At 45.0% G+C, this 15,835-nt stretch overlaps 1 protein-coding gene across 3 annotated transcripts in view; it reads left to right on the top strand.

The window, feature by feature from the left end:
• The window catches only part of TSHZ2 (teashirt zinc finger homeobox 2), a 446,407-nt gene that overhangs the window by 262,226 nt on the left and 168,346 nt on the right, over nucleotides 1-15,835 (top strand). For 2 of the 3 annotated variants that reach the window (XM_067012389.1, XM_067012390.1), the window contains exon 2: nucleotides 4,812-7,884. In XM_067012389.1, the coding sequence (XP_066868490.1) occupies nucleotides 4,812-7,876 (3,065 nt within the window). In that variant the 3' untranslated portion in view covers nucleotides 7,877-7,884. Of the gene's footprint in view, nucleotides 1-4,811; nucleotides 9,744-15,835 lie in introns of those variants that run through there. The other variant, XM_059038970.2, reaches the window with a different exon arrangement.

Genomic DNA, 15,835 nt, shown 5'->3' with positions numbered 1-15,835 from the left:
ATCTAGATCGGGGCTGGGGTGGGGAGATATACCCATCACGGGTGCCGACTGCACTGTCGCAGCTGGACTCACCCCCTTTCGTTGTATGATCGATTTATCCACTCACTCAGATAACCTGTGGACATCTTCCTGCACCGGGATGCTATCTGAGTGCTGGGAGAAGCAAGGTCTCTGCCTTCAAGGGGACGGACATTTTACCTTTACATTTAGTGGGAGGACACAATCAATCAATAAACACACAAGGTGATTTCAGAGTATGGTCAGTGCCATAGTGCTTTCAGTAAGTAGGTTGATGTGATCTAGAGTTACACAGAGAAGGGACAACTGGTCAGGAAGGGGCTATTTGAGCTGAATTCTAAAGCATGAAAAGGAACCACCTTCCACCTTGGAAGAGCCTTCCAAGCAGAGAAATCTGCAATTGCAAAGAACGACAGTCAAGGAAAGGATTGACAGACGCCAAGAAGGAGCCAGTAGGTTCTCGTACCATGGGTGTGGAGGGCAAGGCGAGAGTACTGGGCGATGAAGCAAAAAGGCAAAAGCCAAATCCTGCCAGCTCTTATAGACCAGGCGAAGGGTTTGAGTTTTATTATAATTTATTTCTATTTGAGCAGCAGAAAGACACTGCAGGAGTTAAAACAGTGAGTCGCCAACTAACATCTTTAATAAAGAATATTCTAGCAGTTAGTTCTCTGGAAAACAGACTAGAGAAAGTGGAAGCAGGAAGCCCCTTCAGTCACGTGAGTGAACAGCAATGGCGACACAGAGCAGTGGCTGTGGGGTGGAAGAGAGATGGTCTCTTGACCGTAGAACTTTCAGACATGGAACTGAGTTTGCCTGTGAATTAGCTGTCCTGGGAGTGGAGAAGCTTCATGTGGCCACACAGTCAGGCGGTGGTAAGGGATGAAACTAGACATCTAGGTTGGACAGGGAGATGTTTGCTTCCATGAAGTTCGATCTTCCACCCAAAGCCAACAAGGAGGTTCTACAGAGGACACTCCTTTCTCCTTGTGCCTCGGTGCAAGTGTGATCATTTTCTTTTGCTAAATAAGTATTCATAGGAATAAACTTGCCACTCATCCACTTTACCAAGATTTACACATGATGCAATCTTATTGAACAAATCATCAATAGAGAGAGAGACAGATACTCATTATACACATAGATCTCCCATATCTGGCTGTCTTCCCTCTCTCTCCCCTCAGCTGCTAGTGGCAAACAAAACCACTTAAGTGAACAGTTTTAAATGTATAATATTAAAATGTGTTTTTTAAAACTCCTTGGAGCCCCCAGCCATTGTTAAAATACACTCACTCTGATGGATGCTTTGGCATTTTTTTTATGAGGCTTTTCAACGCGTTACTTTATCGGGTGCATGAGATTTGGTCTGTTCTGCAGAAGAAAGCAGACAAAAAGGGTCTCTCAGCGCGAGTTACTCTTCTGTAAAGGTTATAGTAAACATGTCAATGCCTAATTAAGCAGAAAATTTTATCTGTATTGTGGGGGCGGCATTTGCTGTCTTCGACTTTTCTTCTGGGGAATCCATTTAGAAGGACAAAGTAGATTGTGAAGTTGAGCTGGTCCGGAAAGCTCAGCTTCCAAATGTCAGCATTAAAAAAGAACACTTCTTTTCTCCTTGTGTGAAAATGACTATATTGGCTGGGCAGATTGTCTGTGGTGTGTGTGTGTGTGTGTGTGTGTGCGCGCGCGCGCCTGCATATGCAAGCATGCATGTATGTTTCATCAACACACATACAACGTAACATGAATTATTTCCCAACTGCCTACTAAGTATCAGGCCCTGTGCTAGGCACTGAAAATAGTGAGATGAATAAAACCTGACAACATGTTAACCAACCGTAATGAGCAAAAGCCTTCTTTTTTCCCCCTAGATTTCTTCACCTGCTTTGTGTGTAGGTGTATGTGTTCTTTGTTTCAGTGATCATATCACCCATAGGTGTGGTGACTATATAGCTTAGCCTGGAACAGTCTTGGCTAATATGTAATCATCCCAATGTATGAGTAATAAAGCCCTTTTAATTCTCAAAAGTAACCCTGTTTTTAATTGGTGAAATCTGCCTGATTCTTTGGAGTCTTTTGCTTGGCTCTGTAACAGGTCATTTATTAATTTTGTGAATAGACCTTTTCCTTCATCTTAATGGTATGACTATTTCTACAAACATACAAACCAGTCCAGGAAAAAGAAAACGCGATGAGGATGGGGTCGGGGGTGCCGTGTGATCTAATTCAGTTATTCTAAGCTAGGGTTTTCTTGCAAGTAGTGACCACTTATTAATGACTGTTTGCCTAGATTGAGAAGCTTCTTTTTCTTCAAATCAGTTTATGGAACTAGAGACCAGCAACCCCAGTTTAATGAAAAATCCACTTGTCAACCTGCTAGGAAAGCAAAAACACAACACCACCACCAACAACCAAAAAAATGGAACACAACCGCAAAACCACTGGCGAGGCTGAGTTTTTACATTTCATTTTGTTTTACGCTATCACGCCCTTAAAATTTGGGGCTCTCGTGCACAGTATTCCTACAGTTCTCCCCTCCGAGGTGGTTATATATTTGGTGACATTTCAAAGAAACCCCATGGCTTGACCTTTAACCTTTGGGTCTCTGCAAAGTTTTCCTCTTTATTAGATTGGTACTAAAAAGAGAGTGGAAGCTAGTGGTTAAGACCATGGGTTCTCTCATCACACAGGCTGGGTTCAGGCATGACCCTGCAATGCTAACTATGTGGCCTTGGGAAAAATTTCTCAAACTCAGAGACTCAGTTTCTGCATCAATGAAACGAAAATAATAAGTTTCTACTTCGTGTGGATATTAGATAAAGTGAAAGAATGTATTTGCAATAGTTAGCACGGGTTCTAGCAAATAATAATTAATAAATATTCTTCATCTGCAGTGTGGTATATATACATATATGTGCAGATATAAACATATATACATACATATGTAATGGAATATTACTCAGCCACAAACAAAGAATGAAATCATGCCGTTTGCAGCAACATGGGTGGACCGAGAGATGATCATACTAAGTGAAGTAAGTCAGACAGAGAGAAAGACAACTATTATAGTGTATCATTTATATGTGGAATCTAAAAAGCAATAGAAATGAACTTATTTACAAAACAGAAACAGACTCACAGACATAGAAAACAAACTTATGGTTACCAAAGAGGAGGCAGGGGAGGGATAAATTAGGGGTATGGGATTAACAGATACACACTACTGTATATAAAATAGGTAACCAACAAGGATTTACTGTATAGCACAGGGAACTGTATTCACTATCTTATAATAGCCTATAATGGAAAAGAATCTGAAAAGATGTATATATAAATATGTGTATAACTGAATCACTTTGCTGTACACCAGAAACTAACACATTATTGTAAATCAGCTACAGTTCAAGTTTTAAAAAACCCTAAGTTTGGAATATAAATAAGTAAATAAAAATCTGGAGAAAAAAATATTCTTCATTTTCAGTCTTTGGAGCCCTTGGAGTTCCTGGCTGCAGGTGACTTACCCCTAATAATCCCCCTTCTCTCCTCTGCCTGCCTCTCAGGAGATGCCTCCAGTGCTTGATCACCCCCTTTTCAAGTATTATACCTGGTGAATTGAAGGAACAGCATTGTCCTAGGGTTTCTCCCAAGTACCCACCTGCACTGAGAGGGGAGATAGGACCTCATAAGGAAAATACTGCATTGAGATCATGCAGCCCTTACACATCTAAGACTGAATGGCTCTTGCTTTGGTACTTCTTTGGTTGCATCTTGTCCACGTGGCTCTGAAAAGGCCAGGTGAAGAAAATGAGCACAGGAGCATAAATAGTCACATTCCTCATCTCCATGGATGGGTATTTGCCCATTAATTCCCTTTGCACCCGCCCTCTCATGCCTTCATTTTCCCTATGCAGTTACTGGTCCTAAATCCTTTCAGAGAAGAGAAAGCATGCATCCCCAATAGCATTTTGCATCTACAAATCAAATGTATAATTGGCATCTCATGACGGGTACCCACAAATCACGGTGCATTTGAAATTACAGGCACAAGATCGAGAGGGCATTCTCAGCCTGTCTGAAAAGGTCTTCATAAACCTGTTTGAGAATAATAGGATAGTTCCCAAATCTCCCATTCTAACACCATTTGCTATTATTTTAAAATCATTATATTTGCTGAGCTTACATAATTTTTCAGCTATCAATGGAAGATTTTATTTGATACTCCATAATCTCTCTTCCTGCTCTGCGACTCTCTACAAATAAAAATGTTATAACAAAAAGGACGCTCGCTATCAAAAATGTAACGGCTATGCATCCAGATTACTTCTGAGCACTCAAATCTGAGGGTACGCCAACAGGGCCCAGTGTCTTGGTCAACCTTACCATGAGGACGCCAAGGGTCAAGTCTTAGTTTTCTTACGAGCCAACGTCCCTCTTGTAGAGCTATGTCTGCAATAGGATCTGAATTTCAGTCCAGCTTTCCTGAAGGTCATACACGTGAATTTAGTGACTGTCCCATTATAGGAGTATTAGAGTGATATTCCTTAAACGTGAAAATTATTAACTTGGAATTCTAGGCGCTTGTAAAGAATTATGACTCCTGCCAATTTTTTTTAAAAGGCATTCGATGGCACAAAAGACATCATTTGGCTTTTTCCTGTATCCGTTGCTTGCAGTTCATAAAAGTGTCGATTAAATTGTTAGTTCCGTATGGGAAGCACGTTGTCTAAGTGGGGAAATTGGGATGGGATCTGCCACCTGCTACTGTTATCTCATCTCTTCTTCTTCTCTTGCAGGCTACGCCCAGGAAGAACAGCTGAAGGAAGAGGAGGAAATAAAAGAAGAGGAGGAAGAGGAAGACAGTGGTTCGGTAGCTCAACTTCAGGGCAGCAATGACCCAGGGACAGACGAGGAGCTAGAAACGGGCCCCGAGCAGAAAGGCTGCTTCAGCTACCAGAACTCTCCAGGAAGTCACCTGTCCAATCAGGACGCCGAGAACGAGTCCTTGCTGAGTGACGCCAGTGATCAGGTGTCAGACGTCAAGAGTGTGTGCGGCCGAGATGCCTTGGACAAGAAAGCGAGCGCGCACCCCAAGCTTCCAAACGAAGCCCACAGTTGCATGGATAAAATGACCGCCGTCTACGCCAACATCTTGTCTGATTCCTACTGGTCGGGCCTGGGTCTTGGCTTCAAACTGTCCAACAGCGAGAGGCGCAATTGTGACCCCCGAAATGGCAGCAACAAGACTGATTTCGATTGGCACCAAGACGCTCTGTCCAAAAGCCTACAGCAGAACCTGCCTTCCAGATCCGTGTCGAAGCCCAGCCTCTTCAGCTCGGTCCAGCTGTACCGGCAGAGCAGTAAGATGTGCGGGACCGTTTTCACCGGGGCCAGCAGGTTCCGGTGCCGGCAGTGCAGCGCCGCCTATGACACCCTGGTCGAGCTGACTGTGCACATGAACGAAACGGGCCACTATCAAGACGACAACCGCAAAAAGGACAAGCTCAGACCCACGAGCTATTCAAAGCCCCGGAAAAGGGCTTTCCAGGATATGGACAAGGAGGATGCTCAAAAGGTCCTGAAATGTATGTTTTGTGGCGACTCCTTCGATTCCCTCCAAGACTTGAGCGTCCACATGATCAAAACAAAACATTACCAAAAAGTGCCTTTGAAGGAACCAGTACCAACCATTTCGTCGAAGATGGTCACTCCGGCAAAGAAACGCCTCTTTGACATCAATCGGCCGTGTTCCCCCGATTCGACCACGGGATCGTTTGCAGATTCGTTTCCTTCTCAGAAGAACGCCAACTTACAGCTGTCCTCCAACAATCGCTACGGCTACCAAAATGGCGCCAGCTACACCTGGCAGTTTGAGGCCTGCAAGTCCCAGATCTTGAAGTGCATGGAGTGTGGGAGCTCCCACGATACTTTGCAGCAGCTCACCACCCACATGATGGTCACCGGTCACTTTCTCAAGGTCACCAGCTCTGCCTCCAAGAAAGGGAAGCAGCTGGTGCTAGACCCACTCGCCGTGGAGAAGATGCAGTCGTTGTCAGATGCCCCAAACAGTGATTCCCTGGCTCCCAAGCCGTCGAGTAACTCAGCTTCTGACTGCACAGCGTCTACAACTGAGTTAAAGAGAGAGAGTAAGAAAGAGAAACCAGAGCAGATCAACAAGGATGAGAAAGTCATGAAAAGCGAGGACTGTGAAGACCCTCTACAAAAACCTTTAGACCCTACGATAAAATACCAGTATCTAAGGGAGGAGGATTTGGAAGACGGCTCAAAGGGTGGAGGGGACATTTTGAAGTCGCTGGAAAATACTGTTACCACCGCCATCAACAAGGCCCAAAATGGGGCTCCCAGCTGGAGCGCGTACCCCAGCATCCATGCCGCCTACCAGCTGTCAGAGGGCACCAAGCCTTCTTTGCCGATGGGCTCCCAGGTACTGCAGATTCGACCCAACCTCACCAACAAGTTAAGGCCAATTGCACCCAAGTGGAAAGTAATGCCGCTGGTTTCTGTGCCCACAAGCCTGGCCCCACACACGCAAGTTAAGAAGGAGCCGGAAGACAAAGATGAAGTGGTGAAGGGGTGTGGGAAAGAAAGTCCCCACGAAGAGGCATCCTCTTTCAGCCACAGCGAGGGGGGTTCTTGCTCCAAATGTGAACCCCCTTCAGAATCCAAAAAGGCTGAGCCTTGTCCCCTGAAGGAGGAGGACAAACGGATGAAAGAAGGTGGTGAGAAAGAGAAACCCCAGCCCTTGGAGCCGGCATCTTCTCTCAGCAACGGCTGTGCCCTCGCCAACCACGCTTCGGCCCTGCCGTGCATGAACCCCCTCAGCGCCCTGCAGTCTGTCCTGAACAATCACCTGGGAAAAGCTACGGAACCCTTGCGCTCTCCTTCCTGCTCCAGCCCAAGCTCAAGCACAATGGCGATGTTTCATAAGTCGAATCTCGGTGTCATGGACAAGCCGGTTTTGAGTCCTGTCCCCACAAGGCCGGCCGGTGTGTCCAGACGCTACCTGTTTGAGAGCAACGATCAGCCCATCGACCTGACCAAGTCCAAAAGCAAGAAGGCTGAGTCCTCGCAAGCACAATCCTGTACGTCCCCACCCCAGAAGCACGCTCTGTCTGACATCGCTGACATGGTCAAAGTCCTCCCCAAAGCCACCACCCCAAAGCCTGCTGCTTCCTCCAGGGTCCCTCCCGTGAAGCTGGAGATGGATGTCAGGCGCTTTGAGGATGTGTCCAGCGAAGTCTCGACCTTGCATAAAAGAAAAGGCCGTCAGTCCAACTGGAACCCTCAGCATCTCCTGATCCTGCAGGCTCAGTTTGCCTCCAGCCTCTTCCAGACCTCGGAGGGCAAATACCTGCTGTCCGATCTGGGCCCACAAGAGCGGATGCAGATCTCGAAGTTTACGGGGCTCTCGATGACCACCATCAGCCACTGGCTCGCCAACGTCAAGTACCAACTTAGGAAAACGGGCGGGACCAAATTTCTGAAAAACATGGACAAGGGACACCCTATCTTTTATTGCAGTGACTGTGCCTCCCAGTTCAGAACCCCTTCTACCTACATCAGTCACTTAGAATCTCACCTAGGTTTCCAAATGAAGGACATGGCCCGCATGGCCGTGGAACAGCAAAGCAAAGTGGAGCGAGAGCTCTCCCGGGTATCGTCGGCTCAGAGGTCACCGGAAACCATAGCTGGCGAAGAGGACGCAGACTCTAAATTCAAGTGTAAGTTGTGCTGTCGGACATTTGTGAGCAAACACGCAGTAAAACTCCACCTAAGCAAAACGCACAGCAAGTCGCCCGAACACCATTCACAGTTTGTAACAGATGTGGATGAAGACTAGCCCTGCAGGTATGGGTTTTGCTCCCACGTGGTTGTGACAGTAACTTTGTGAGGAGCTTCTAGAAGGGAGATGGGTCTATTTAGAGGCAGCTGACATCTCCCTATACCAAGAGCACAGTAGCCTGCTGGAATAGCACGAATTTTTATGGAAGACTAGAACATGATAACTAAGTCCTAGCCATTCTCTCAATTGCTCCGGTTCAGCATTGGGAAATAGAATAAAATGGGTTTAGAGAGATGGGGCTCACAGGTTACTGCTTCTTGATACCCAAGGCCCTCTTAGTTACCCAAGGCCCAACTTTCAAGGTCCAGCCAAGGCTACACCTCATTTTAATCGATAAGTACTGACTTTTCTTACTGTCCCATTTCACCACCTCACCTTCCGAGAGTAACGCGAATGACTTACAAGGTGATGAAAATTCTTTTGAAAGAGTGAGCAAGTGAATCAAGATTGTAGGGTTCCTGGGGGCAGCCACTATACAGAGATTTCTTAATCAACTCATGATTAGTTTAAGGCTGGCTTTATTATTATTACTAGTAATTAATGCTTTTTGCAGCTTACTTGCAGCAATTGCTACCTTCCACTCCCTCCCCTTTATTCCCTATCCGTTAGGTCTCCTGTGAAAGGGCATAGGCCCTGTAGCTGGATGGTAGGAAAATACTCTTCTCTGCAGAACACTGAGATAAAAAGAGAGGAAGCTTATTTTCCTCCCTCGTCTTTTGCTTGTCCTGAAGATAAAGCTAATATCAGAGTCCACCTTCAGCAGAGGTAGACGCAATGCATGGCTTTGAGATTTTATTTTATATAAAGAAGCGAATGACGTTCTGCACACTCATTGCCAAGGCACATGGGGTCCCACAGCTTCAGATAATTTGCATCGTGTATCATCGAAGCTCCATGCCTGGCAGAGTCACCAGTGCCCAGACTACCTATGTCACCTTCAGGAAAGAGGACAGACGCCAAGGTCAAGTACCTTGGCAGACTAGCCCCACCAGCCATTTTCAAACGTTGAGCACAGACAAGGCTGAACTTCTTTTCACCGCCCTTTATGTATTTTCTCTACCTCCTTTTCTCTCCCCTCCAGCATGGCACCCCCACGTGCTAGGGACCATCGAATGTTCAGGTTGGGGTGTTAGGCCATACCCCATAATGGGACCCCACCTGACTTAAACCTTTGGCACTTGCCAGCCCAGTGTATGTCATGCTAGGTTATAGATAGCTCTCTTGGTTAAGATATGAGATACGAACAGCTCGTACTAGCATACACTTGACCCTTAAGCAGCTTGGGGGGTTAGGGGTGCCCACCTTCTGCGCGGTGGAAAATCCACGTGTAACTTATAGTCGGCCCTCCCTACGGCCGTAGCCTGCCTATCCCTGCTTCCTCTGTATCCGAGGTTCCACACACGCAGACTCAACCAACCCTGGGCTATGGAGTAGTTACGCTTGAAAAAAATCCATGTATAAGTGGACTCAGGCAGCTCAAACCCATGTTGTTCAAGGGTCAACTGTATAAGCCCTCACCACCTCCTCCTGTCAGAGCACTTGTGCTTAAATAGGAGACTTTTGGATCAAGCCACCAAGCCATGGGCACCAGCGGAGTTCCAGGTGGGCACGGCTCTGTATATGATGCGGCTTTGCACTCAGTCACTTCACATCACATAGGGAGGTTCACTGAATGCAAGGATGGTCAGGATGAAGTGAAGGGTTAAAAAACTGGGGCCGTTGCCTCAGTGAGAAGATCTAAGAGCTTCTGACAAAGGGGGAACCCATCCTATCACTCTAATGGCTAATGGCTATCTGGGCCCAAATGAAGACTTTTGTTTTGTTTGCATGTTTTTATCATGATAATTAAAGTGTATTACTGGCAGATTCCTCTCTTGCTTTCCAAGCATGATTTATTCAGCTCATACTATTGAAAGAAAAGCTGAAATGCATCTATTGAATCTAAATGTGAGCTTGGGTCTCCATGACACCTATTTATTTGCTATATAACATTTTAAATTTTATGTAACTTACTATTATGCTTTCCTGGTCCTTCAAAAAAGAAAAAAAAAAAAGATGGATATACACAGAACACACAGAGATAAATGCTTCCAATCCCATAGTGGTAGGTCCAAAGCATGGTGAAAAGGACAAAGAGGTAGTGTTTATTTGTGCTACAGTGAAGACCAATTTTCCACATTTTAGGTTTGTAACCATTTTTTAAAAATTAATATCACAGCCAAAACATGGCAGTATGTAAATGGAGAATGGGGAGGGAAGGAAAGCCTCAGTCAGAATCTGAAAGGCACAAACTTTTTCTAGAGAAGCAAAGAAAAACCAATAATTTGGAAACACCAACACAAAGGTACTCACACGTCTATTAAATACATAGATAAGATAGCTCTTTTCTCATCCCTCTGCATTTGTACAGAATAAACAGTTCTGATTTGGACCTTCAAAGCACCATATTACAAAGTTATCATTAGATGAAAACGAAGCTCCATCAATGCTGTGATTCTGAGAGAGGACAGCAGAAAAACAGGTTTGAGTGTTTGGAACTCGTTCAAAGTATATGTGTTGTGTGCATACGAAAATGATGCAGGTGCTTGGTGTTTGTGTCGACACTAAAGATCCCCCGGTCTGCCTCCCACACGTGCACAGAGGTGGCTTTCTGATGCCCTTCACCTAGAAAAGAAATCCTCCACCCCACGGGTCCACTTTTAGAACAATAGGTGTGCAGAACCTTGCCCACTGCTTAGAATTATGCTTGTATGTTTTCAAATGATCACAAAATGAGATCACTGTTATCTGGCACTCTAATTTTAGTTGGTATGCATGATAGCACAAATTGTACTGATGACATGTTGTCTTAGTAAGGATGGTCAAGATTTTATGGAAAATTTGGGAGCTTTACCATATACCTGTGTAAGATGAGAATTTTGACCTGAATTTTCTTTCTTTTCTTAGATATGTCTTAAATTCTACAAAATTCTCTGCCAAATATTAAATGCAACTTTTCATTAAAAATTAATTAGAAAATGTTACATGTGCATCCCTAATTTAGGATATAAGTAAGCTAAAACAATTTCAATAGATATTTGTGTATACCTTTAAAACCAAATGCACTTGAATAACAGAAATTAAACAAAGAACAAATCGATGAGTCTAGAATGCACAAGGACCTGAAATTATAGTAATCACCGTGTAATGCAGGGTACAAGAGTGTACAAGTTTAGCAGCACAACTAGCCGTGAAACTGATGGAGGGAATGAATCTAAAACCCATGTTCATGGTGAAAAGCACGTAGGTTCCCAGATAAAATACAGGATGTCCAGGTAAATTAGAACTTCAGGTAAATGACAAATAAGTTTTTAGAATAAGCATGTCCCAAATATTGCATGAGCCATATTTATACTGAAAAAAAAAAAAAGTGTTCATTGTTTATCTGAGATTCAAATTTAACTGGGCATTCTATGTTTTTATTTGCTAAATCTGGCAACCCTAACAGCATGGGTTATACGGCAGCCTGGGAAAAGCCAAATGAGCTGGGCTAACTGATGTCTATTAGAGGCATCACCCTTGCCTTCATCCAGCAAATAATATTCTTTGTTTCCTTCCGTTCTTCTTTTTCCCCCCTCCCTCCTTCCCTTCCTCCCTCCCTCCTTCCCTCCTTCCTTCCTGTCTCCTCTCCTCTCTTTCATCTTTCAACAAACATTGGCTGTGCTTTTACTGTGCACCGGACTCTATTAGCAAAGGCTATGTGGTGGAGAACCTGCAGCCGTGCTGATTATACTGTAGCCAAATGTGCCCGGGCTGCAGTAAGCATATCACAGACATTATTTCACTGGATACTCACAAACAGCCCTATGAAGTGGGGTGGATTCAGCCATGTTACAGGGGAGGAAATGGGAGGAGAGAGATTCTGCATGAATTTCTCAAATTCCCACCATCTCCGAGCCTCTCGCATTCAGCATCACCCGTCTAGAGAGCCATCACTCCGTGCCAAGCACTGTGCTAATCCCAGGGGATAAGCCAGCGACCGGGACAAGAGTCCGCCTTGGAGGCTCATGGGAGACACAGAGACGGGCAGCTCTGGGGTAGACGCCGAAAGGAGCACGCAGGAGGGCATCTGGCCAGTCCTGGGGGGAAGCCGAGGAGGGGAATGGTGGTACCAGGGCAGTGTGACGTCAGGGCTGCCTGGTCCTGCAGGCCTGGGTTCAAACCCTAACTCACCCACTGTCTCTTAGATATGCCCCACTTCTGTGTCTATACAATGTGGACATAATTCGCCCTCACAGAAAAGTTGTGAGAATTAAGTAAGTGTACGAAATTCTTTTCCATGAAACCTGGCTCATAGGAGGTTCACAAGAAGAGTTAGTTCTAGACAGTGCCTACAGGCCCATACCGTGTTCTTCAGCTTCGCCTCACGTGTATAGAACTTACAGAGTGTTCCCGGGTTGAGCTGTTCAATACTAGGCAGCTGCCCCAAGGAAACCCTGACCTACCATTTAATTATAGTGATAGCGATGACAGCAGAACTACCACCTCTTGGCCTCTTGCTATGAGTCGGGCACGGGTACTCGCATCATCCTGATTTTGCGGAAAGCTCAAGGGCTTCCGTGATTTGTCTAAGGGCACCCAGTGAGCCTAGAGGTGGGATTCGAACCCAGGACTGCCCAACGCTCACCAGCTTTCTTCTGCCTCTTGGCTTCTCCTCCGTCTTGCCTGATGCTTTCCAGGTGCTACCCATGGCCAGGAATACATCCAACAGCTCAGAAAAAAAGTCTATCAAATGTGGTGTAAGGGTGGAGAGAGGATAAGGGCTCTCCTTGGCCTCTGGGAGGCTCCAGCTGCAAATCCAATACCATAACTCAGGGGCCTGGGACTGACCTGGGGGAAAGGAGCAACCATCCTCACCCTCTTCATTATAATTTCCTTGTTCAGTCAGGTGATGGTACAATTACCATAGAGCGTCTCACCAAGAAATGACCCAAATTCCAGGGAAAATACATGTGTGAGAGTTTTTTAATCCTCATCCGGACTCTGATTTGGGGGAAGCCAAATGAGAATTTGGAAACGGGACATTTGACCATGAGACCGCGGCATTTCTAACGCAGCGAGGAAGAAATGCGTCACCTCTTTTCACGTTTTCATTTCACCCGAGCGATCTGGCTTAACCCCTCTTTTGCATCAGTGCATCTCCGTCTCCGTTGCACTTTCCCCCTCATTTGGACTTCTGAATGCTCACATCCCGACGGGTATAATTTGGTGCTTTAATGTAGAGTAACATTATTTCTCATTCACTCCAATCTGCCATCAGTATCATCTTTTCATTTAACCAGATGCAATTCTTTTTTCTTTCGCTAAATTGAAAATCCATGAGCGACAGGGAGTGCAATGTTTTAATTAGCTCATATTTTTTATATGGATTTATGTCTTTAAAATACATTTGTGTAATTCTTCAGTGAAATTAGAAACGTCTTTCTGCAAAAGTGAGGAGAGGAAAATAAAGAGCTAAATCGTGTCATTAGCTTAGGTAGATACAGATGGAGGGCAGGATCTAGTTGAGAGACACACACCAATCACAGGGCCTCCGCCTGGGCGGAATTTGAACTTGCCCTTCCTTGAAGGAAGTCTTTCTCTGTAAAGATTTTTCGAAAATGGATTGAGGTTGGTTTTTTTGTAAGGCCCCTAGTAAGTAAACAAGCAGTTACCTTCACCGAACTAATTTGAAACTGAACCTGCCGCCAAACAAAACAGAAAAAAAAAAAAAAAGAAAAGAAAAGAAAAACAGAAGTCGTCATGATAAACAGTTTTCTCCTGCATTTCTCTCTTTGTCTTTTTTTTAAAATCAAGTTTAAAGCGTTCCACGGTGTTTTTTTTCTACTTTATAGGAGACAAGTGACATTCCATGGTAAATGAGAGAAAAAGCCATGCAGAACTGAAATCTTTCTAATGCATTGACACCAACTTGCCCTCTATTGTTGGAAATGAGCAGGCGCTTGATCGTTCATCACACGGCTGCTAATGCAGTTAAAGCATTCAGCTATAATTTCTCCTTGCATTTATAATTACTGTCATAGACTGCACACCTCGGTGAGCAGATTAAAACTATAAACTATTTAGCCGCGGCTCTAAGACGAGGAACTTGATTTGTCTGGCAGGAGTTATTTGTTAGGGAGCTTGACACTTCACATAAAAATGACTCAACTTGATGAAAAACAATGCAGTTTTAGCAATGCGGGGATTTTAAATCAGTCACGACGCCACGCCCTGCAAGAGTCGCAGGGCAGTTTGTTAAATGATGTGTAGGCCACGGAGATAACGGAATGCACAAAGGGTACCAAAATAGAAGAGGACTTGGTGTGCTGTGCCTTCTTTCCTGGCTCTTCCTCTGAAAGAACAGGAGTTTGTTGAAAATTACTGCATGTCATGTTCTCCTATTAAATCCAGTGTCAATGTTACGCCAGGCTCACCTGGCAGGAGAAAAGGATGCCAGGAGCCCAAGGCACATGTCACCTCTGGGGGGTTTTAGAGAACTCTGTGCTGCTGTTGAGCACGTCCACTTCCCAAAGCCCGTGAGTCCAGCGTGCTGCGGAAAGTGGCGGTGGTTTTTCCTGGAATAGTCTTTATTTCTTTGTGTTTTTTTTTTTACTGGCAGGAAGCATATGATATATTAAGGCGCGGAGGGCCCTTCTATTGGGCTGATCCTCCAGCGGTGCTGTGAAAACTTGGAAAAATAATCTACGTGCGGGTTGATGAGAGGCTGGCACAGACAGGGTGGCGGCCAGTGCAGCTCCCTCTCTCCTTTCTCAGCTTGTGTCCAGGGTTAGGTAAAACAGTGCACATTACGGGCAGCGCTCAGCGCTGGGCCTGGCCCACAGAGCACGGGCTTTGACGAACATCACTGTCCTCTCTCTATACCCCACCTTGATCGCCTACCTCAAAAAAATCCTCTTGGGTTTGCTTAAGGCTTAAATCAAGATGGGGATGGATTGTGGCATTTGATTTAAAGAAATAAGGAGAGACGGCTAGGACCGATGTAACTAAAATGGCTTTGAGGGGAGAAACGGTAGTATTGGGTGGTGTTTGGGTGGCCCTGGGAAAGGATGCGATGTACCATTAACCTGCGTGTCCTCCCCTCCGACACCCCCTTTCTCTCCCTGCCACCATCTACCTTGAACATTTTCACTTGCTGCCATCCAACACCCCTGGTGACCGTGTCAGGCTTAGGAAGATCTGCGTTGGTCTCCCAAGCATTTTGACGCAAATGATGATGTTGACGATGATGGCGGCGTTGATTAATGGGGTCAGAGAAGCTAAAATCAGTGGCTGGCACAGTGTCTGCTATCACTATTGTCCTTGTTGTCACTGATCGATATTGACAGGGGATTAACATTTATGGAGCATTTATAGCATCCCAGCTATTGTGCTAGGCCCTTTATGTATATTATCTCAATTAATTTTAACCCTAAATTCTATAAAGAAAGACCTGTGATTATGCCTAGGCTACAAGGGAAGAAACCAGCCCTTGGAGAGGGGAAGTGGTCAGGCTCTCACGGCTAATAAGCGGCAGAGAGCTGGAAATAGCGTGTGGACAAATGACTACCTCAAGCTGGAATTCCGGACAAAAGTTCTCCCGTCGCCTTTCTGGTATCCCCTGGCTTAAATTCTATTGGGTGCTACACCAAAGTGTGAGATGTGAACCCCGTCCACAAGTTACTTGCATGGGAGAGAAGATGAACGGGAAAAAAAAAAAAAAAAAAGTTTAAATATCTTGAAAGCTCAAATCTTTGACATAGTCAACTTCCTACCACTCGGGCCCTCCAGAAAATTGGCACTTTCAACGTGCATGGTTTTATCTGGTATTTTTTCATCTATGGAGGAGAAAATGATGTTTCAGGTGATGTTATTTTCAATGCTACATTACTCGATTTCACAGTCAAATAATTCTATTTTTGTTCACAAGAGGATTTT

This window comes from Kogia breviceps, chromosome 14 (genome assembly GCF_026419965.1).
Source record: "Kogia breviceps isolate mKogBre1 chromosome 14, mKogBre1 haplotype 1, whole genome shotgun sequence".
NCBI classification, from domain to species: domain Eukaryota; kingdom Metazoa; phylum Chordata; class Mammalia; order Artiodactyla; family Physeteridae; genus Kogia; species Kogia breviceps.
This window is presented reverse-complemented; position numbering and strand designations above follow the sequence as displayed.